The sequence below is a fragment of the Phaethon lepturus genome, unplaced genomic scaffold (assembly GCF_000687285.1).
Source record: "Phaethon lepturus isolate BGI_N335 unplaced genomic scaffold, ASM68728v1 Scaffold41337, whole genome shotgun sequence".
NCBI lineage: Eukaryota > Metazoa > Chordata > Aves > Phaethontiformes > Phaethontidae > Phaethon > Phaethon lepturus.
Window position 1 is genome coordinate 7,092 of NW_010553305.1, and position 24,507 is coordinate 31,598.

The following is a 24,507-nucleotide window of genomic DNA, read 5'->3' on the forward strand; positions in this document are numbered from 1 at the left end:
GGCCATGAGATGAACGTATTTATGTACTTTGACTATACTTGGTTAGTGATTTTATACCTGAGATGAAAACTGAGAGGTAAGAGAAGTTATGGTGTAAATAATTACCAGATGAAAAACAACAAACATGAAGATAACTGCATTTTTTAAAAATATATGTGAAAAGATCACAACTGACATTTTCCCCTTAAGATTATTTTCATTTTGCTGGTTAGACAAACACTTTAACTCACTTTACTCTGTGACAGATTGTGTTCTGAAACTATTTTAAAAGGCTCCTGTGATTCCAATGCTTTAGTAATTCATAGAATTTTGAGTAGAAGTGACATACTCTACTCCCTAGTCTTAAGAAATTTAAGGCACCCATAAGAAGCAAACTTCATGGGAAGTTTCCATTCTACAGAAAAATAAATCTGATTTTCCCTTCAACAGAGAAAAAAAAATCATGAATTCATAGAAGTGATTAGAATGCCACATTCTCTGTCAGTGAGGCAACAGCTTAGTGATATTTAGCTTAAATAAAACTCAGTCTAAAGAGCTTCTACTGAAGCCACAGAATCTTCACTAACAGGTTACAAAATATGTAATATTGTGACAGAAGGGAAAGTTTGTATTAAATTCTGAAAAAGCTAAAAGGTGAAAGCAGAGCAAGGTTGGGCCCCATGTAATGAAGAAAGAAAATAAATGAGAAACATTCTTCCATGATAGATACACTTAATTTATATAGCAAACTTGCAAGTTTAATGGATCACTGTACCACAACAATGAGTGCAAATACATGATTTTGTGGGCAGGAGCACTGCTAAAGAAGCGTATTTTGTTTTCATCTGTATGGAATGACAATAAATCACTTCTTTGAGGAACGGAAATTTCATTCCATATGTCAGAAAACATACCTATGATTTATTACTAGAATCAGCTCAAAACACTTCCCATAATCACAAAGCTGAAGTAATATGTAGCCATTAGACACAGAAAAATATACAAGGTTTTGGTTACAACTGGGATTAGCTTCAGATTCTGAAGCTTAATTCTTTGCTTCTGCAGCTTCTTTATCATGCTTTTCCTTTGCTTTCTCTTTTTCTTCCAGTTTTTCTTCTTTTTGAAGCAGTGCCATAATCTCAGCAACCTGACTGGTGCCAATATCAATATCTTCTTTGTCAATCAATTCTACTACCTACATGAACATAAAGTGAAATTGAGAGAGCATTTAGTTTTCACATGACTGAGGCATTTTCAAATCATAAATTTTGTTAGGACAAAAAAAGTAATTAGTTCTCTCATGTTTTTCTTACACAAAATACAAATTCAAACCACAACCTGTGTCTCAAACATATCCAGCTAAAACTTAATGAAAATGATCGTTAAGTTTTCGACCTCAGCACACACACACATTTTAAAGCATGAGTAAAACAGACCCATTGATTACGTCTGTTCCAATGGAAAGTTCATATGCTGTACCTGCTGAAATAGTATTTAAGACAATACTTACTTTATAGGCTTAATTTAATCAACAAGAGCTACTGTACTAAATAGCCACAAATTTACAAGAACTTAAAAGTAGAGGCGGGGTAGGCCTTTCAGAAAGCAGAATGAAAATACAGTTTAGCAGGTGATTCCAAATACCTTTATATAGCTTTTTGTACATACTTATTCTTGGCATCACTCCTCAAGTTCCTAGAATTATTCAGCATTATATGCAGAATTCAGAAGTACATTTTACCTGTGTTCCTAAATGTACAATGGCTGTTTAGAGCAACACAGAAGATAATCTTCACTGGGACAACTTCAGTAGAGAGGAAAAATGTTTCAAAAGGCTGATACTGTATTTTCTAGCTGGCCATAGTTTAAGTGCTATTTCTATATTGACTAGGAAAATTACTTGCAAGGAAGTAAGTTTCAAGCGATCTCTAAATTTACCGAGTACAAAAGAAACAATAAAATGAAGGAGAAGTGAAGGGAAAACCTGAGAATGCTCTGCAAAATGAGCAAACAGGACAAATCAGGTAAAGAACACAGGTCATTTCCAATGGACCTAAAGCACAGCTGATGGTCTGATGTCTTTCAAGCATAGGAGATACAGGTCTCAATGAAGTACCTAAGGTATACAAGTAGGCAAGAGAAGCTATTATCTTGTGTTGACATAAAGCATACCTATATGCATTATGTCAAGACTTTGCCTAACAGTGGTATTCCTAAAGTAGTTTTTCTAAAGCTCCTTCCCATCCTCCGTCCCTTATGTGCTTCATGAGTAGCACAACAAAATTACCATGTTTGACAGAACTTGACAAAAGGTATACAGGAAAACCTACAGCCTTGAAGGTAACGCAGGTAACAGACACAGGATAAAGATTTTATCTTTTTATCCTCCAAAATAGCCATACAAATTCTGAAGATGCTGATGTGTATTATCAGATCTATTTACAATATATGACCAAAAACCTCACTGGCATCAAGTAAAGACTCTTGCAAAAGACAGCAATATGAATTTAAGTCAAAACAGGTGCAGTGTTTGAAGGATGGATAGCCTTATTTTCTTTAAGTAGTCCACAGACTTACCTTAACAACATTATCTATATCAATTTTGCCATCCTTGTTTCCGTCTAGTGCCTCTGCAATCCTAGTTAGCTTCTCCTCCGGAATCTTCTGAATTTGTTTCATTGCATTAATTAGCTCAGCAATACTGATGAGATTCTCCCTGAAGAGGAAGCACAATCTGTACATGGCAAGCAGTTACTCCAAAGGAGTAAAGTGGACAAAAGGCACTACTGAAAGGCACTACACTGCAGGTCATTTGTAAAAACATTATTTATTTATAATCCTGAACAGAATGTAAAAAACCAAGAATTAGTTACTGCTCAAGCAAGCAGATTTCAAATTAATCTTTATCTTGCCATCAAAGCTCACACTTTTGGTTTCCACGTGCTTTATTGCACAAATACAGGTATCCAGAAGCATTTGAAATAAAGTTTAGCACAGTTTCTGTGTTTCCCAGACTGTGTATCTAATGCCCTTTGCCTCCCCAGCCCATTCACCAAAGATGCAGTGCCATGCACCTGTCATCCTTTTAGATTTAGAGAGGCTGGCCCACACAAAATTAATGAAAGTCACAGGAAAACCAAGGCTGAGAATTAACTGCTTTAGCAATTTAGCTGTTTTGTTAAAATAGGCTTCATTTGCTCATATCCAGGAATAGACTTTGTAGAAGAACAGACTAAACTTGACATCGTGACTAACATACTTGAGATGTTTCCACTGTTTGCTTACTGATCTCGTGAAACTAAAATTGTCTGTCTTGTGCAACCTGAAGCCTCTGTTTGCCTATGTTGTTTTATTCGTCTGAAAAACTGTCTTCCAGCATAGGTCGAGGTGAAATGCAGGAGAGAGTGAATCCAATAAATATTAAACAGAAGGGCTTTATCAGTATAGTCCCAGCTCCATAGCTGTCCCTAACCTCTGGGCACAGACTGACTTTTATTCAAGGAGCATTTCTCAAGCTGCCAACTAAATGTCCCAGACTTGTGTCATTTCTATGACTCTTGATGACTTGGTAATGACTGCACCAAGTCGAAGGTTAAAAAACAAGCCTTTAACAATTAAGCATTATTTAAAACTAATCATTTTCAGTCATCCACAATCACCTGAAAAACTATCCACAAAACTATCCATTACATAAAGTATAATTACATTCAGTATTAGCAGATTCCATATTGTATTTTTAATTTACAAATTCAGATGGTTTTGATCAACAACTTCTCTATAGCACCATTCATATGGCCGCCTTGATCTTATTACACAGAATCTGAAACAAATCCCCAGTTTGCCCTGGGGACTGGAAAAAAACCAGAAAATAGTTCAGAAGCAACAAAAGCAGAATCCTTATTTCTGTTTAGGTTATGGTCTATGTGAGCTGGGAAGCTCTCTTAATGAATCACACAAAATGGTGCAAGTATAAACTAGAATAATACAGTATTCATCTCACAAACTGTGAGAATTACAGTCACAGTTTTTAGGCATTTCAGTGCCTGTAATGTAACATATGACCGTTCAACATTATGATTGCCTGGAAGACTCTCCAGTAACATTAAGACCTGGAGAAGTGTCAATAAATGAATTTTGCAATGAAATTATCAAGAAAGACCTTTCTTTAAAAATCTGCAAGTGTGTCAAAGTTGAAATGAAGCAAATTTTTTGAAAGGGACCATGTAAAATTATCTCCTTACTTCCATTAGACCTGTTCCCCCATTTCTCTCCAGGAGACAGAACAGCCTTTATAGCAATCTTTTTTCCTCGCTGACATCTTCACTACTAAAGAACAATAAACATGAATATGCTTATCACACTGTTGTGCAGCTTTTCAATCAATGACACAGGGCAAACGTACTGCCTGAGGGGCATGACTAAAGGCATGATTTCACCTGCATCACTGTTACTGCTACAGGCATGAACAAGATGGTAAGATAGTAACTGACACTTTGACTTTCAGAACCCCCTCAGGACTAGCATCTGGGGAATTATACCTGCTTTTTTCCTTCCTCATTTCAATCATATTTAACATATGTTAGAAGACAGAAAATCTAGAGCACAATTTTCTTAATTCCATTCTCAACTTAAATTATCTTAACATTTTAAACAACTTCTTTGCTAATTCTTTTCTAATCACACATCAGACAAAAGCAAGACTGAAGATGAACAGTCAGAGACACATTCAGTGCTCTCAAGTCACTTACCCAGCAGGAGGACTATCGCCACCGTCCAGCTTTACATCGACTGTCTTTTGACTTGTCTCCAATTCATTAATAATTTTGTCTATCTGACCAATCATTCGGTTCACCCTCTTGGTCAATCGCTTGCTTGCCTTTGACTCTTCTACTACCTCTTCCTGGCCAGTTTTAGAGAGCTCTTTTATCTCTTGCAAATCCTAAAAGAAATGGTCAAGAGAGAGAAAAGCTTTTGTTCATGTTAATTCTCAACAATAGACACTACTGACTTCGACTAGCATTTCAAGACCAAACACCATTTGTAAATGAAATGCAAGCATATAGACATATAAAGCCAAACTGGAATTAGAATAATAAATTCTAATGCTGCAGCCATTCTCACGCACTCCTCAAATGTCATTTTCTGCATCTTTCAAAAAACTGGATAAGATTCATTTTACTTGAAATATCTGTAATACTGACATCTATGTTTAATAAGACAGAACTGCAGCATGCAGCAGTTAGTGAGCACCTGTTAGTCTAGTCATCCTGGGAATAAGTGCAGGAACAAGATTCTCATGTGGTGGGAGCTACTCCAATGATTTTAACTAGGCTTTAAACACGTTATACAAATGAGGCTCTGCATTGTCCCATAAAACGGTACAAAGCTCATTCACTCAGCTACCCACTACTGGCTAACAGTCATCCAAGTAATCTTTAACTTTGTGGATCATTTATGCCAAAAGTAAACACAAACAGAAAAAAAACCACCAAACCAAAAAACAAAAAAACCCCAAACTTCCATGCCCCATTGTACCTCATTGTACTCTTGGATATCATCCTTTAATTCCTCAAGCTCCTCCTTTTCCTTTGTTAGTGACTTTTTCTGTTCCTGCAGCTTGGTGCAAGCATCACTGAGCATGTCAATCTCCTCCTTAGTGATCTCCTCACCCTGTAACAGAACATATATACAAACCAGTGAAAGACACATTTGTGATTTTCTTTGAAGATTTTGGGTCTTTTACCAGAAGCGACAGATTCAAGATTCTTTTTCCGTGTTTACAGTCAATATTGTACAGACTGGCATTCTGAAGCTAATGCAGAAATGTGCATTTTGAAGCTAATGCCAAGATCTTAAATGCTAAGGCAATTGGATTGCTATGGTACATATTTTTTAAGTGTACCAGTAGTAAGTTCAGCTAATGTGCTTCATTACATGGGTTTTGGCTATTTGAAATTCTGTAACTAATTGTCTCATTGAAGAATGTTTTACTTCCTTTACTGGGTGAAAAATCCCAGTAACTGAAAAATGATTCACTATGTATAGGAAAGATACATTACACAAAAAATTTTGCAAAGCAAAGTTCAGGAAGATGAGCTGGAGCAAAGTTATCTTCAACAACTTTTCTAAGAATGAGAATGAACATCCATAGTTTGTGAGGTATACTTGTCTCTTGAAAAGCTGAGAATAGAAATCTAACCCCCAAATAAATACTTGAAAAATAAGACTTCAAGATGATTCATTAAAAATACTAAAATCTCATAATACTAGCTACAGTTAGCATATTAATCTTACCCAGGCACCAGCTTTTGTTTTGAATGGCTAAACTCTGAACAGCCACATGAGTATAGAAAGACACGTGCAAACAAGAATGCCAGAAACACAGAGCAGAATGATGATATACTTCCAAGAAACAACTACAGAACAGTTCACCAACTAGGCATTCAGCCCCTTTGGCAACTCAGAAATAATTTCAGTGTACTGTCAATCTCTAGGCATCAACCTCACTCCTGATTTTAATATAGTATCTGTAGTTCACCTTAGTGGGGTGGGGGGAAAAAAAGCAATTCAGTTTGAAAACTAATTCCTCTGCCTCAAATAAAATCACTCATCTTCAAGAAGCTGGCAGTCTTACATTTTTCCTTTAAGAGGCCAGAATGTAGTCCACAGTGCTTGAGATCTTTGGAAGCATCTTTAGGGGACACGGCACACTGTAATTTCGGTTAAAAAATGTCATGCTTTTTAGTTCTTGTTTTCTCTTATCACTTACGGCCCAGTGTCATACATTCTCACAGCGTTGGTGGCGTGGCAGACAACAATGCAAACGCTATGCCAGATGTGACGTACGCTATGCTAGCGGCGACATCACGCACCCTTGCTGTTTCCAAACAAGATAATCCCAGCCTCAGCCTGCTTCCCTCCCACGGCATTCGTTATGACTGCACTATCATGCACCCAGCTACACAGTAAGGAGTCAGCTAACTCATCACACAAAAATACATGATTTCAACATGGATTAGTTAAATTTTGTTATTACCATTACCATATTACCTTCTTGGCAGCATGCTAAAGTAAACAAACAATGTTATAATAATAGCAGGCAGATAATGATGCTGTCCAGGAAACTTGAAAATAATTTGCTACATAAAACATTTATTTTAAATTAGTGGTGTTGTTCTGCAGAGTAACACCAGGACTTAGAAAAATCCTGACACCAAACCTTATGGACATGAATGAAGTACTCAGCTACAAAAAAACCCTCAACGTTCAACTGAAGCATGAAATGAAGTCATAAAAGTGGTTGAAGCAGGGAGAGGTGACCCAGGAGGAATACAGAGACACTGTCCAAGCCTGCAGGCCTGGGTTCAGGAAAGCAAAAGCCCACTTGGAGTTTAATTTGGTGAAGGACCTGAAGCGCAACATGAAGGGCTTCTACAAGTACATCAGGATCAAAAGGAAGCCAAGAGAAAAAGTGGGCCTGCTGATGAATGGGGTAAGGAACTTGGTGCAAAAGGACATAAAAAAGGCAGAGGTTTTACTAGTAAGACTGTCCTTCAGGAACCCAGGTCTGCAAGATCAGTGAGAAAGTCTGGAGTAAGGAAGATCTACTGTCAGTGGAGGAAGATCAGGTTAGAGAATATTTAAACAAACTGAACATACACAAGTCCACGAGACTTAGTGGGATACAAGTGGTGAGAGAATTGTTTGACGTCATTGAGAGGCCACTCTTGATTACATTTGAAAGAACATAGTCTTAAGGGAAGATTCCTGAGGACTGGAAGAAAGCACATGTCATTCCTATTTTCAATAAGGGCAAGGAAGAGGATATGGGGAGCTACAGGCCAGCCAGGTAGCAAATGGTTGAAAACAGCATCCTCTGACTGTAACAAAGCATGCTCTGATCATACCAAAGCATGCTAATGCTAGAAATTAATGGTGCTATAAATCAGCACCACACTAAAGAAACAGAGTACACTAAAAAGCTTTTATAGTGTATATACACTGCCTGCATCAGTTTAGAAAAGGAAGTCGATACAAATCTAATACAGTCTAGCCCAAACCTAGTTCTTCACTTAATCCTTTGGTCTTAGCTACACCCTTCAAAAGAAAGGAACACTCATCTTTACCTACTCTTGCCCTCTCCCTTCTCATGTGTTAATTACACACAGATTAAACACGCACAGATCCATTACATCTACAGCCAGTGCAAACGTCCCCCAAAATAGGTATATTAGTATCAGTAACACACGCAGATAAAGGAGATACTCAGAGATTTTTTTGTGCTAATATCAATTTCTGCATTGCTGGTTAAGGATTTGCAATCTACTAATTCGCTGGTTTTAACTGACAGAATGTGGTGAGAGGGTTAAAACTTGAAGGACAGCCAGGGAACTTATCATGGCTCTTACATGGATGTTTTGAATCTTTACATTGAAAAGTATAAAAACATACAGTTATCCAGATTACCTTAATGCCTTCCAGTACTGGTGCTGTATCTTTCAGTGTCTCCGAGTGCATCGCCATATCTGCCCTTGCCAGTTCTTGTTCAGTATCCATAGCCATCTGACTTTTTTTAACTTGCAGAGCAGCTGCTTCAAGATCTACTGCTGATTCCACCTCTTTCTAAATTTGAAAGACCCATGAAGTTTTAATTAAAACAAAGATAACATTATGTGTATTAGCATCAGTAAAGAATGACTTCTCAAAATAGAAATAATTGCCAAAGTAGACGCAGACATTTTTATGAGAAGACAACGTTAAAAAACTGCAACATGTTTGGTGGTTCCACATAAAAATACCCAACTGCACTTATGATCTATGCCTGTGAGCACCTGAGGCTTAATTCACCAGTCAAGCAGGCCACCAGTTTTTACAGTCAAGTATTATACAGTACCATTATCAGGTCAATGACAAATAGAAAGAGTAAAAGATAAGAACAATTACATTTAAAGTATGGGGCGGGGATCAAAAAACAAACAAAACCACCACCTTTGCTAAAGGAATAAAAGGCTTCTCTTACTACTCTAATTAAGAGGAAAGAGAAATCAAAGATCTGCAAGACTGAGACAATCTCTTATGTTTCACAGTGAACCTTTCTGTGTTGCAGTCTGTTTTAATATTTTCCCACATCTTCCAGATGTGGATTTAAAGTCCAGTTTCTTGAAGGCAACACCCAGAGCAGAGGCAATAGCTTGTAACATGCTAGTTTTTACATCACTGACATTTATTTCTCAACAGCTGAGAACAGAACTTACCATGGCTGCAACTTGAAGGGTTTCTTTGGCTTTCTCTGCAGCTTCAGACATTCTTTCCATCTCTTTCTCTTCATTTTCTTTCCTGATGGCTTCCTCTTCCTGAAGTGTTGCTTCCAGCCGTGCTTTGTTATCTACTTTTTCACCTTCAACTTCTGCCACTTTGACTTGAGCCTCTTTGGCCTAAAATTAACATAAGAAGCCTATTAAAGTCTCTATATATGTTTGTGTGTGTGTGTGTGTGTATGTATGTATGTCTACATAATGTTAAGAAGTTTATATATCCTGACCGAGACAGGTAGAACAGGTATGCCAATGAATACAGTTAAAACCCCCCAAAGTTACCCTATTTTTTAATTTCTCAGAAAAAGACAATTCTCTTTCTTTGAAAACAAGAACTTTCCATCCTGAAATCAGACACGTTCTTCATTGTCTTTCTCTCAAGACTACCAATAATCTATGCAAATATATTCTCTCTCTACACAACATTATCAACATTTTCATACAGTAATGTCTTTATATTGCCCAAAGCATAGATTGTTTTTTCTATTAGCAAAAAAGTGTATTCTAAATTTTCTTATACTATTACTGTCTACCACCATGCAATGAAATATTGCCTTTTACTTGCTTTATTCTCAGATCCCTCTACATATAAGCCCATTTCTTCTGTGTTTGAAGGTCACTCACACAAACCTATACATGGTTTAGCTTTTCAAGGGAAAAAAGGGAACTAAGAAGAACATCTACTTCTCTAAACAGATCTTCAGTAATGACAGTTGATTATAGACTATACACATCCATACTTACAACACTCTCTGGTAGTGTCTGAAGTGTTGTTTTGAGCTGATCAGCTGGAGAAAGGGTATCTGGAAGATACATGGCTCTCGATAAAATAAGCAACGAAGTAGGAATTTCCTGGTTCAGGTGCAGATCTAACCACTATAAATGCAATACATAAAACAAGCCTTCAACTCTTGAATTTTTTTCTTTTTTACAGATCAAGTCAACTACACACACACACACACACAAAAAAAAAGTAAATTTTTTTACCACTACTTATCAGTCAATATTCTAGCACAGGAACTATAAGCTATAAGCAGCTAAGAATTCCAGAAATTGCATTGAAATATATGAAGAACTATTTCATTTGAAGAATTATTTCAAGAAAAATTTAATGAATATTTCAAAAAGTGTTTTGTTTCACATACATCTTCCTCTACACCAGGCAGCATCACCAGACAAGGAACTGATCTACTTGGAGAAATGTTCTCTACAGAATAATACAAATAATTAACAAGACAAACAGATAAAATTGCAAAAATATTTTGGATATGTTTAAGTCTATTTAAGTTTTTTAAGTCTATTTAGTTTAAGTTTTATCTATTTGCATCATCAAAACATCATGGCCCACTCAAAAGCCAGAAAACTACTACTACTACGTACTTACACAGTACACACAACAAAAGCTTAGTAAGAAGAAAGACTGTTTTAGCCAAGCTTTTAATGAGAACAGAAGCAAAATGACTTATCAGAACCATAAAGAAAAATCAGAGCTAGCAACTGAAGTTAGGTCTGTGTATTCAGTCTTGCAAAAACATACCTGTTTAAGCTGTTCCTTAAGACGCTCCTCTGTCACACCAAGAGCTCTCATACCTCGGGCACGACAAGCTGCCTGCAGTTCTTTAACAGTCAGGCTATCAACTCCTTCTTCAGCAATTAGCTGCACAAAGCGTAAAATAAACTTTAACATGTATCAGCTCAAAACTGAAGAACCACTACCGATGGACACCCAGAAGTCCGTATTTTTACAACGGCCACTAGAGGCTGCTGTGATAGCACAAATAGCCTCCACTTAAAAACAGTGAATATTACAATGTAGTCTTAACAGCTCCATAATGGTAATGTCCATCTCTCTCCAAGTTCAGTATTTCTATCGGATCCCTTACAAATTATAGTTTCATAGAAATGCTTTTCTTTGTAACATAATTACTTTCATTGCAATTAATGGTAGATTTTAAAAAGGTCAGCTTTTTCTTTACAAATAAGGACTCTTCAGATTTTAAGTTCTTCAAGCATTTTCATTCTAAGTTAGCTCAAAAATAAGACAATTAAGACAAAAAAGGAGAACGTCTAGAAAGACATACATATATATATATACACACACACTCATTACTCTTACATGTCAAAATTATTAACCAGTGCCTATTCAGAATGACTTACTTTGTCATCTGCTTTTATGCTTCTCAACCTCATAGTCAGCTGGAAGCGGAGAAAGTTATTTGTCCCAATTGACTGAAGTTCCAACAATTTACAAAGGGCCACCAGCTGAGGCCTGGTTAAATTGTCCAGAGTCAACTCATCTTCAAACAGTTTAGAGAACCTTAAGATCTCCTCATTACTGGGTCTTTCACCAGTTTCCCTGATCTGTAAGAAAAAACAAACACACACAAAGCTTTTCAAAGCAAATGTTATGGTTGGGCATTATTTTGAACAATAAAAATATTTTCCTCATTTGTCAAGTACTTTGCATCAATTTTGATCATAGGAAATGGGACACAAGGAAGACAGGAAAAATTTTAAAAAAACAACCCACATTATTTACTATAAAAGGCAAAAGAATTGATGGTGTTGATAGTTTCCAACAGCAATGCGTAAAATACTTAAGATAAAACTAACAAAAACACAACTTAGATGCATCTATATACTAATGAGTAGGTCCATCTGAGTTGACACTGCCACAAGATACCTCAAAAAATAAATATATCTGAGCAAATAAATAGTTGCTACAGAAGTCACGCTGGCCATTATTCTTTCTGATACCATACCTACTAAACATAAAAGCACATTGAAAGCATCACCCCGTGAAGATAAAGTGAGAAGTACGTCCAATGGCAAAAATTTTGCAACATTGGTGTTCCTATGAAACAGGGATTTGGACACTTCTCTCCACAACCACATTTGTTACAATACTGTTTTGCTTCCAGTTCCTAGCCATTCTGCGGCACCTCAATGCAAATGCACTTGTACTTGAAGTTATTCCAAAGTATAAACCACTATTTGGGAAAGGACTCTGCATCCTTCTTGATAGAAGGCTCTGTGTAACTGTTTGTACAAATGCAAAGTTAAACTTTTACGTTATGTGTTCACAAATGGCACTTCATAGTAATTAAATCCAAGTACTGGAAGCAAAAATAACAGTTCGAAGAAGTAGGAAAAAAAAATATCATTCCCTAGTCTCATCAGGTCACAGTAAAACATTATCACCTGCACAAATGCTGATTTTTCTACTTTAAGTAAACCATGAAGTACGTATCAGTGGTATCACTGAATCCAAAATCTACAGAACTTAACGATGAGGTACTCCCAGTCACTTAACACCTTCAGTCTAAACAGTAAGTACATAGATATCCAAAAACACTTTTCCCAATACCTCTACCTTTTCTAAGCCCTGTAAAGAAAGCATAAGCTAAGTAACATCAGTACAGTCTGAAAATCTAACATTACCTATTCAGCCTGATTTATTATGCCTACCTGTTTTACTTGCCAACTCAGATCTTTCAGCAAACAGCTACTGAGTGCAGGAAAAGATAAAAAATTGGAAGACAAGATGGTCTTGAGTCCATTAAGCTTATGTTTCTCTGCTACTTGTCTAGCAGAGAAACCAACTGAGAGAAAGAAAGGTCAAAGGCCTTATTGTTCCACTTCACTAGCTCCTTCACTACAGGACCCAAAAACAGAACTCCAAAATACAGAAAGTGTTTTCTTCCTTGTTTAAAGCTGAATTTTGGCAGAGACAAGCATATGTTTCTTGAGAATACAAAAATGAAACTTTCTAGTACATCACTAGCTACAAAGCAACACCGATAAATTATGGAATTCTGGAGCAAACAGGTTAAGCCTGTAATGAACGGTTCTTGCAGCATCAAATACTTCACTGCAGAAGCAGCTATAAAAAATAGCAAAAAAGGCAGGAAACACTTAAGTTGCTTCTTGTTCTGACATTTATTACCTAGTATAGTGAAATGAGATCAATAACATTTGTCTCCATGGCACAAATGAGAAAATTGTAGCTGTACAAAGAACACCCACGCAAAAGAAATGCAGGGCTTGAAACTTCTTTTTAGTCATCAGAGAAACCTGGGACTTCCTCCAGCAAGTGTGGAGTGATATGTCATTTATTTCCACAGAAATTAACCGCCAAATGTAAATTCTCAGTAGGCAGTTCTTTCAGAAGAGAATGAAATGTTCCAAACATAAAGCATAGCAGTGGCATGCTCCCAGAGTCTGCAGCGTCAGTGCTTCAGCTACTAACTGCTGTAACTAACCATTTAAAATCTTCTGCAGATGAAAAAGAACAGAACCAGACAATTGCATTGAAGCTTCAAAGCACATGGGCTTTGCAAGCAGATATCGATTGGCAAAATTTGCCAATATCATTATCTGAGGTAACCTACTCAGCACTATCAACATGATCTTATTAACCCACCCTTTAAAACTTTATTTTCAGCACTGAGAACCAGGAAAAGCTCAAGCTAGCTGACAGGAATTGTAAAGTTCAGGTTTGGAATTCCCAGGCTTATGTCCCTTTTTCTGTGCAAATACATACTCTTCCCAAAGGAGGAGACTACATTCTTACTTAAAAAAAAAAAACACCTGGTGGCAGCAGCAGATGATGGTTGTTGGCTTGATCTCTTATTCAACAGCCCTATAATTAGAGAAACTAGAATAACTACTACCCTGAAAAGATTTAAGAAGTTATTTTTTGTCTCTCCAAAGAATATCCTACCCTTACCTACAACTTGGTGAAAAGAAACAACCGTCAAACCTAAAGGCCATCAATGTAGGAGGCTGATATCTGACATTTAGTCTCTGTCAGCAACTGCCTGTGAATAGGAAAATTTTGTACCAAACACAGCACACATTCTAGCAAAACTCCAGATTATACCACATTCTAGTCAGTATCTGAAAGGATTTTAGCAGTATAGCAACTGCACATTTAAAAAACTGTTTTCATAAGCAGAATTAAATTTGACCAAAAAAATTTTACTTCTCCCCCACTAAGTTTTAATCAGTTAATTAGGAAAGAACTCCCTTCTCCCACTTACTTCTTACACCCAATGTTCAAAAAAAAGAGGTCAGAAACTACATGAGTAATCACGGAGTGCACAATTTTTTGGATGTTAGAATTAACTTATTAACAAAATAAGAGAACACAACACGAGTGAGCAGAAATATACTGCTTCTAGAATCAAACAGAGAGTGAAAGTACCAGCTAGAATACCAAAGCTAAGAACAGTAAAAGTTCAGTACACTGAAGTAGTACTTGCAAAAAAAGGAAATCTATCCTAAAAAAACTATTACGTCCTGCTCCTTCAAATCCAACAGAAGAAAGGTATCCCATGATTACCATAGGTCAAACAAAACACCAAGCTATTTTTTTGGTAGGAAAAGAAAATATTTTTTTAAAAATTTTTACCTTTTGAAAGAATGTTGAAAAATCTTTTGTAACATTTCCTTTGGCTGCTTTATTTTTTAAGGCCATCTCCTCAATTGTGTCTTGAAGGAATTTAGCCAGTTCAAGTTTTACTCTCAATTCTTTCTTCAATCGTTCCTCCTGTTAAAAGAACATTTGGTTTTAAAAGTTCTTTCCAGAAATATGCGCCCTAAATACTACTACTTCTGCCCTCCAACAAGTTATGTGGAATACTTCTGAACTTCTGCTGTAACACACACATCACAAGAGGACATTCACTCTTACCAAAGATCCCCAAATCACACTGAAAAATAGGTTGATCAGCTCAAAGCTCCATGAAGCATGCAATGTGATGCCAACAGAGTGAAGTGCAGCATGAGTGGCATCACCTGCTAAAACTAACATGCACCCTCTGAATTAGTAACAAAAAAATAGAAACTAACCAACTTTGGTTTGGGTAATTCCCAACTCTTGTATCCAGCACAGAAATCCTACACTACATCTCATCCAAAGAGAAATTTGTCACAGAATTAAAAATTAATGATTACTTAGATCCAAGTATACAATCATGATTGATTGTAACTGACTGACTGCGAGCTCACTATACACAAACGTCATGTCTTTTGCACTCTGAAAGTAAGAACTTGTGGGGCTTTTTGGTGTGTTTTTACAGAGCTCTAAACAATTCCGAGAAAACATAATTAAACAAAACAAAATGTAAACAAAACAATGCATAAGAAGCTATTTTAAATATTAAGGACACATACAAAAAACCTTGCATCTATAGGACTATAAATGTTAAAACAAAGTCTGCCTATTTTAATACAAACTAGAAAAATAAAGTTTCACAGCTTCCATTTCTGCTTTGTAAGAGTCATAAAAACCAGAGATGAGCATACCAAAAAAAGACAAGAGAAGCTTACAGCCCTGTTAGCTAAGCAATTGCACCTATAAAAAGGTAAACCAGGATGGCACTGGTTCATTATCGTATGTTAAGAGCAAGATCATCAAAACAACATAAAGATGACAAAAGCACTCCCCCAATTAAAAAAAAAAGTCTAGTTTTTAGATTTTTTTCCTAATTTTTAGAATTTATCTGATTTCTTTCTTTACCAAGGAAAGTTCTAATTTTATCAAAACATATCACTGGATTATAAATTCACACCTGCTTACCTTTTTAGACTTTGTCTCAAATGTAGAGGGAAGCATGTTAGGGAACAACTTAAGAGCCACTGGAAGCAAAAATTCCATAAATGGAACAACAAGAAAAACTAGGAAAGGGACCAAGCGGAAAAGATCAGCACATATTCGAAGAAACTGGAAGGGGAAAAAAAACAAAAACATATCAATTAGCAAAATTTTAAATATTTAAAAAATACTTGATATGATCATCCACATTATCACTTAAGCTCACACACATATATTTGCTACAAAGGAAATTTAAAATAACACACAAAAAGGATGTGACAAAGTCAGTTTTTAGTATCTTTTTCTTCAAGTTGCTATATACTGCAGAGTGCCAGAGAGTTTCACCAGTTTTCAACACTATAGAAAGTATTTCAAAAGCCTCACTGTGTCTCAATAGGATTATTGAACAAGTATCTCATTTAAACCTCTTAAAAGCACCTGAAAACAGGAGGTGGTCATTTGTTGTTAAAGCTGCTTAACTTCTTTTATTCATCTTTATTTGTGCTCCACCACTTCTTACATGCATGAGCTACTATGGACTAAGCAAGAATGAAATGAAAGATCCCTCCCCCTCTGCCTTATAACAATTGTAATGTACATTTAAATCCTGGGTAATGAGTCCAGCTTGGTGGATTTCTTTTTTTTTTTTTAAACCACTGCTTTTCTAGAGCAGTAATCCTCTGAAGCAGGCCAATGCATTAGTTACCCAATCTTGAACAGCATAAAATAAATATTGTCCTTCTGATTTCTGCACACATACAGATGTATATATTAGGTTGTACAGTCTATAATCAAATCCTTCAGCACTTTGTTTATATTGGGGAATGCAGATCTTGCTTGACTCTACCTCATTTTACAAAGCAAGTAACCAGTTCTTGGGAGTAACGTCAGTTCCTCAATCAGAGACTAAAGGTCAGACATACACTACAGTACCCTACAGCCACAGCACTGTCATTCCACATCATGATTTGATAAACACAGCTATGGTTGGCAAAAACGGGCAACATAAATGCTATTACACAAGTAAATGCATGCTTCTCCCTTCATTCTCTCCCAACAGCTCATGCCAATCCAGGGGAACAGCAGCAGCAACCAGTATAGACAGCATGTCACTAGGACTGCTTTGATAGAATACAGAACCAGTAAAACTTTAACCATAATTTTCTTAGCATAAAAACAGCCCAAATCTTAAATACAGTTTGAGGAATGCACAAACTCCACAGATGCAAAGTTCGACATTTTTCTTTGCATGTAAAAAATTCAGTTTCCCAGAAGGCATGCTTTGGTCCATTGTTTACAGGCTCAAAGATGTTTCCATTCATTACAACAATAGAAGATAAATGACTACCAGAGAGTTCAAAAAGATGTAAGAAAGTTTGGAAGAAAATTTTAAGTCAGAAAAACAAGAAAATTCTCCCTAAAAAAAAAAAAAAATCAAAAATTTCTATAGAGTACAATACAGAGTTCTTATTTTTACCCACTATCTATTTTTAGACAGCGTGTGCAAGAATTTGTACAAGGCAAAATCCATATCTCAGGAAGCAGTTTCACAACCGGATTAAGCTAACCTAAAGCTAACCTGAGATAATGTATAAAGAGTCATGAATGTTCACTAGCAGTCACAACATGAAGGTACACCACTGATCCAGCTAGAAGTAACCCACAGGTACATACACAGAGAAGCAAAAAAGGACCAGTACAAACCAAAAGAGGGAGGGGGAAGTGTTGGAAAACTTGATTTGAGCACCAAGCAGGACTGGCCTTTTTCACAGCAGCACTATCCTGGATCAGCTTACATAAATCATGAAACTGCACTCTTCACTAACTCAAGGAAAACAACTTTGCACAGGAACCTAATACAATGGTGCATGATTACACACACATTATTTGGCAGCACAGCATGAAAAACGTGTGACTACTCTCTATCTGCAGTTCATGTATTCCACTTTTCCCTCCACCGCAGGGCTGAACAGCTTGTAAAGCTGATATACTTGCCAAAAACTCCATAGTGTTTGCCATCTCGCTTCCACGTACTGAACCGTCCTGCTGTAGGAAGCAACACTAGAGCAATTAGTTTTTAACAGCCAGGATCATATTTTGCATGTTCTACTTCTTCCTGCCTTCCCTCCTAAGTGTAGATATCTGATCCTGTTGAATCCAAACCCTACCAGCAACTGTACAAGCAGCATTCTGGAACTGACTTCTGGTTTACATAAGCAATAGCTCCCTTGCATTAGCCATGCTGCAATTGCTTGTTAATGTGGTTAGATTACTTGGATATCTTTCCATTATTGCCTCCAAAGAGGAAGGAAAGGGCAGGCAGAAATAACTCATTTGTCAGTCTGCGTGAAGATAAGATTTCTCTAGGACTGTCAGTTCATATGCAGTTTAGTATATTTAAAGCAATATGTACTTCAATGTTTTAATTTTTTTTTAAGACTTCTTTAAATCAGTCACTATACTAAAATTAAAGGCTGAACTCATAAAAAAATGAACTGTGTTGAAACAAACTTAAAATAAGGTTTTAAAAGACCACATGTAACAGGTTTTGTTCAGCTGTAGGCTGGTTTGGTTTTCCCTGACCCTGGGTTCTAAGACTCCCGTGACTCCGCTCAAGAGACAGGACATCCTCTAGCTCCATATAAAGAAAACACAAAACCTAGATTGAGAAAATAACAGTAGTTCTTAAAACTATTTTCTCTACATCTTTTACACTGGATTGCATGCATACAGACATATATCATTAGATAAGAGACCAGCTACATCAATGTAAGCACCAATTTATACCTGCACAATAAATTTCTATTTTATTTAAAATACAGGAGTTGATACTGAAATCGTACATCTGCACAAAAAAAAAAAAATAATTCAGGAAGGCCAAATGCCAGACCACTATGTAAATATGAGAAAGACAACTATATCACTAGATGATGAAACTAAAAGGCAATCAAATTAATAAATCCACCTACTGATGGAATAATGTGTGTGTGTCCAGAGGTAATGTATTATACAGGTCCGTGCCTTCTAGAATACAGTTCTGATCTTGCAGCAGAAATATTTCCATGATATCCATATTTTACTGTTGTTTGTGTAATTTCTGAGAAGTATGGCTCAGTGAACAGGAAACAGGCAGGAAAACCAATGGTTTCAGTCCTGCTCTGTGGAGGATTTCTGATGCCGTTTTAAACCATGAATTAATTTGTCTCACTTGGTTTTCCAAATTTCCCAAAGCTCTCAATCAGCCAGCACAAGCCAGAACTGCTACTTCAAGAAGTCCTGCAGTCCTCATTCCCCCTTATCCTCAGTTACTCTTTCCTGGCACTCCATAATCCCCTCTCCTACGTCAGCACAGACTGTTATATTTATTGCTGATAAACATATCAGCTGGATCAGCTGCCAAAATACTCTTGTATCAGCAGAAGGAAGAGGGCAAAAATAAGTAGCATGAAGATGCTGAGACCAAATACCATCAACCAGTGCTGTTGCAGAAAGACACCAAATGTAATCACAGATGAAAACTGCTACATGTGCATTTAACAATTATTATTTGTCTAATCTTCCGCATACAGGAAAAAAACTTCTGCATACTTCATTCAGATGTGGTGGTTTTTAATCACACATGAAAATGTTCAACTATGTATCTAATTTTATTGGGAAATTATTAATCTATAAGAAAATATTTGTATTTCTGATCATTTAACAGAATTTTGGAAGGCACAGATGTGAACCAAACACATGGTGTGTACAGTGTATGAACGGCAGAGAACTGGACTGTGACTGCAAGCAGCACTATTCACTCCTGTGGCCAGAGTACATACATCTTTCGTTCTTCAACATTTCTTCATTTCTTCTAGCATATTTTTTTTAGCAACAGCTGAAATGCCTTTTTTTTTTCAGGAAGACAGACTCAAATATTTTATCTGTATAAACTGCTTAAACATCTTGTCTTTAAAAACAGTAAAATGAGAACTATTAAATCAGCATGTTTGATATATTGCTAATGAACTGGTGAAGTTAAATACCAATGCATTCTTTAAAAAAAACACACCAAACAATTTAAACTATACCCATTTTAAAACAACTTACTATTTTGTAGTCTTTCAGTCTTTCAATATGTAAGAGCTCATGTCAAATGTTTTTAAACATACATGTATCTTTTAATTCTAGTTGAATAAGCATATTTACTTCATCCACAAACTGAAATTACTATTGAAATACATGTATGTTATCCTAATTTGAAAGCACTCCCATTTTGCACTCCAGATTTCATGTCCATCCCCTCTTCCCTTTTCTTTAAAATTATCAGTTGCATTTTTACAGTTTCATACATGTAAGCTATATGACCTAAAGGAAAACAAAAGCATAAAATAAAAACTTTCCTCAAATTACCTTCTTTGGACTAAAATTTTCTCACAAATGTATTTATAACTGTGATAGTACTAATATCTGATTATCAATCACGTATTTCAGCCTGCAGCTTTTCTTCTGTTTAAAAAGAGAAACCACAACAGAATTGGCACAAATCCAACCTTTACTAGAAGTGTTTTCTCTCTATTTTTCCAGCTGGAGTGAAAAAGCAGAGAAAGTGACCACGTACACACATGTAGCATGTGGATGGGAACTTAAAAATCAAACCACAACTGCTATCCACATGACAAAACAGAAGAATCCCCTGCTGTTCCAGCTAGAAAATACCAAATTTATCTTAAATTTAAAAACAATAAACACCAAAAAGTTGACTAGAAAGCAAGGAAATATTTATGATCGTGTATCATTTACAAACAGAACAGTCATATTTCTAAAAAGAATATTTTATTATTTTAATGACAGGTTCATGAAATAATAATGAGGAACAAGACTAAAATGGTTTGGAGTCAAATCCAAAATTTAGTGTCCACACAGGGAGGAGGACAGAAATACATCTAGCAATTTTAATTCTAGGAACAGAAGACAACAGAAAGAACCAACTCAGTTCAAATAAAATGGAGCAATCGCTAAAGATACTCAAACAAAATTGGTATTTACTCAGTACCTGTCTCCGTTCTCGACGAGACAAAGTGTTTCCATGAAGTATTCGCCAGAGCATCCTTGCAGCTATTTTTGTGTCAATCCACAGTAATCGAAAACCATGGTAATAGTGCTTCAGTTCATCCACAATCCTCTGTCCAAGAGATTTTTTCACAACTTCCACTTCTGTTGGACTATATACAGGACCTCCTTCTTCCAACTTCTTGTTTTTGTCCTTTAAGGACTTCAGTGACTTTTCAACTATGGAGTCATCTTGAAGGGGACATGAAGAATGCCACCATCTAACTGGAAGATACTGGGGACCTAAAACACCCATGGTTGTTAGTGGTGTCCATGAGCCAGAAGAGCTCGTAAGAGTAAAGTATATTTGTTCAGATCCTTTAGTCCAACAACAGTAGTGATCTTTTTTGGAGTATGCATAGACTGGAGGGACACTAGTGCAATGTTTAAAGTGTACAGTCCTTCAAAAGAAAAAAAAGCATTCAAGAATTAGCAATAGATCATAACCTAATTACATAATTTATATACAGTTGTACAGTTATGGAAATTTATGTATTTATAAAAATGCATTATCTGAGAAATATCTACCACATATTTAAAAAAAAAAAAAACAACAAGCTTGTGACTTTCAAGATTAATGTCTATACTTGAAAAGAACACTTGGCTTTACTTCATGACAAAAAAAAATAACCTGCAGAGAATTTTCTACTAAACAACTTTGAAAAAGTAGCTTATTTACTCCAAGGAAATAAAGAGCAGCAACCAGAAGTGCTTTCCATTTAAAAAGCTACAATTGAAAATAAACCTGTAAATCCGTAAGTAACATAAAGCCACTTCTATTACTTCTGTTTGAACAAAACATTAAAGAAAAAAAAAAGTTGTAGACTTGGGATAGGTGCTGAATTAGAGGAAAAGAATTAGTATCAGAGAAACCAGATGTCATTAGAGTTCCTCTTTTACCATCTCCATACATCTAGTTTTCCTTTTTCAGCAGAAACTTTTGCACAAAATTCCATCATGGTACTCAGCTGGGGCACACAGAACCAACACTCTTCTACCTTATTCAGAATATTGTTCTTTTCTTTAATTAAACGTAAACTGAAGTTAGAAAGAAAGCATTGCTCAAACACCCCAAACACTCGTTATACACACAGAAGAACTGCTTATATGTATGTAGGATTGTACACACTTTTATAAAAGGATATGACAAACTTAAAATAGTAGATAAAATATTTTATATAAATGAGTTCCATTAGGTGTCCCTCAAACTGAAATGCCAGCATTAAGTCATCTACAGGACAGAAATGACTAGGGTGTTTCTTTACAGAGCCCTTGTACTACCAAAACAAAATCAGGATGTGTATTTGTCTTCAGTCAATGAACAGAAAATAGGTGCAAGTGACTCTACAGCTCTGAGTAACACTTTAAGGGAAAAAAAAGTTGATCGAGCATTTGTAAGTATTAGCCTCACTCACTCAATTTTCAGCCAGAAGTACTTCTTAATTATCACACGCATCCAATGAATTTTAAATTACTTCAGTGATTTTATCTATTTACTGTTATTCAAACAGAGCTTTGTTCAAAAAAAAAAGACTAAATTATTACTTTAAAGACACCTGATTATTTTCTAGCTTAAACTAAAATTTTAAGCATCTGACCATTTAATGGTCAAATGACTGCTGAAACATACACAGCTACACAAAACATTTTCTTGATTAGCTAGAAAACTACACACTTGCACAGATATTAACTAGTGAGAATTACAGTTCCTTTAATAAAATAAAGTACATATTCAAAACCAGATTAAAAGTCATTCCCCCACAGCAGAGCTCCAGGCCTACAGACCAAGTTCCACCTTCATACATCTACATTCTTCTGCACGCAGAGGAATGGACCTCTGCCAGCAGAACTGGTTCTGAGTCTGCAGGGAAGAAAGTTTTCACGAGAAACATGCTTCTCTGAACACACTTTCAGTAGCAGGATGTCAGACACAGAACTTCTATCCCAAGCTGTCCTCGGTACTTGTATCATTAGAGTCCCTTGCTTTTGGATCCGAGTCCTGTGGGGCGCAGGCACTAGTCTGTTTTATTTTAAGCAGCAACATTACATTAACAGCAGCTTTAGGTAAAAAAACTTCTCAAAATAGTAACAAGAATTTCTGTCCCTCATATAACAGACTTAAACAGCGAGTTTCCAATTTCCCAAGAGAGAGTTCCCATATAATAATCTACTAAAAAGTAAACTGAGATTTGAAAATGCTTTATGTACTAAAAAACCTCATAACTAATTATACAGGAAGTGATACAGAACTAACATGACTAAAAAAGAAAGGAATTACTTTGTTTCATGTTAGAGGGTTATGTCAAGAGACACATCCTTATGTTAAAATGGAAACTTAGGAAACTGAAGACCAGTCACTGCTTCCTGAGCAGTTAGACTGTAAATAAACTAGAGGATACATGTTTTAACATTCAAGGGAAGGCACTAGTAAATTTATATCCACAAGTATGCCTTGTGAGCCAAGTCAGGAACACAGAATGGATTCTGCCAACACCCAACTCCTTAAGTTCCATAAGAGTACACAGCAGCTGGATTTGTTTTCAGAAGAGGACACCATCTCCTAGGAGAGTCTCACCCAAGGCCGTAACATACAGTAAACTAGTTTGGTTTAATAAAGATACAACTCAAATGATCTACGTTCCTAACTGTCAAACTAGCTGTGACTGAACGTTTACTCTACGGAACACCACACAGAAAGTATGCAAGAAGCCAATGATATCCCATGATGTCACCTGGAATCACTCAAGAACAAGAACAAAATTCTACTGCTTTCACATCACAAGTAAAACAAAAAGGAAGGAAGTGGGCGAAAAAAAGGAAGATCTCACTTTCATTCTCCTACACACAACAAAGCAGGTGAAGAGAATAATACTCAGACTTCCTTTAATCTGTCAGTAACACAAGATGAAGCTAGTATTTTCACACTTTATCTAGAAGATTTAAACCTACATTCTATGACAGTATACTAACTGATGGTTTCGTACAGTTTTGAGTTTAGAAAAAAGTTCATATTTACTCACATTTTGTTTGCCAGCCTCAGGGATGTACAGCTAAGACATGCCCGATCTCCCAAGTTACCTAGAAAAATACCAATAATTAGCACTAATTCTGAAATTCAGGAAGACATTTATCCACATAGTGAATTGTACACAAATACGCCGATTTAAAAGACCAACCTTTACTTAGCAATGGCTACAACTGAAAGCACAAAAAAGATGCTGCTTCACAGCAGCTTCCTTGTCCTGCAGCATTTGTAAGCACATTCACACTTTGGATCATTGTGCATCACAAACAGCCAAGACTGAAAATTTTTTTTGCTTTGACAATAACCATGTGAAGTACTGAAGCCCAAATACATCACCCTATTCCAACACAAGCCAAACCATGTACCTTGTTCTTTTTATTTCTCTCAATCTGTAATCACAATTTATAGGATAAAACAAGTGGGAAGCAATTCTGTAACGCAGCTGACATCTCCATAAGCATTGAATCAAACTGCCCATGCATACAGTCGAACTCTGTGGACGT

The 24,507-nt window shown here is 36.2% G+C and overlaps 1 protein-coding gene across 1 annotated transcript; it reads right to left on the reverse strand.

Moving 5' to 3' along the window:
- Window positions 1-880: 880 nt before the first annotated feature.
- LETM1 (leucine zipper-EF-hand containing transmembrane protein 1) lies at window positions 881-21,175 on the reverse strand. Its single transcript, XM_010291494.1, has 12 exons — window positions 20,924-21,175; window positions 15,877-16,020; window positions 14,707-14,844; window positions 11,451-11,654; window positions 10,831-10,950; window positions 10,038-10,169; window positions 9,230-9,413; window positions 8,446-8,597; window positions 5,515-5,649; window positions 4,728-4,918; window positions 2,557-2,695; window positions 881-1,174 (listed from the first exon to the last, which is right to left on the reverse strand). The coding sequence occupies exons 1-12, from the start codon at window positions 20,975-20,977 to the stop codon at window positions 1,025-1,027; spliced, it is 1,743 nt and encodes a 580-aa protein (XP_010289796.1). The 5' UTR covers window positions 20,978-21,175; the 3' UTR covers window positions 881-1,024.
- Between the last annotated feature and the right edge of the window lie 3,332 nt (window positions 21,176-24,507).

What these genes read in the sequence shown, in the direction of transcription:
- LETM1 (XM_010291494.1), bottom strand. Translation starts at nt 20,977, where the DNA reads ATGCTCTGGCGAATACTTCATGGAAACACTTTGTCTCGTCGAGAACGG. An exon ending in CAGTACTGGAAGGCATTAAG is followed by an intron (nt 5,650 to 8,445) that starts GTAATCTGGATA and finishes GTTCTGTTACAG; the next exon opens with GGTGAGGAGATCACTAAGGA. An exon ending in ATATAGATAATGTTGTTAAG is followed by an intron (nt 1,175 to 2,556) that starts GTAAGTCTGTGG and finishes ATGTTCATGTAG; the next exon opens with GTAGTAGAATTGATTGACAA.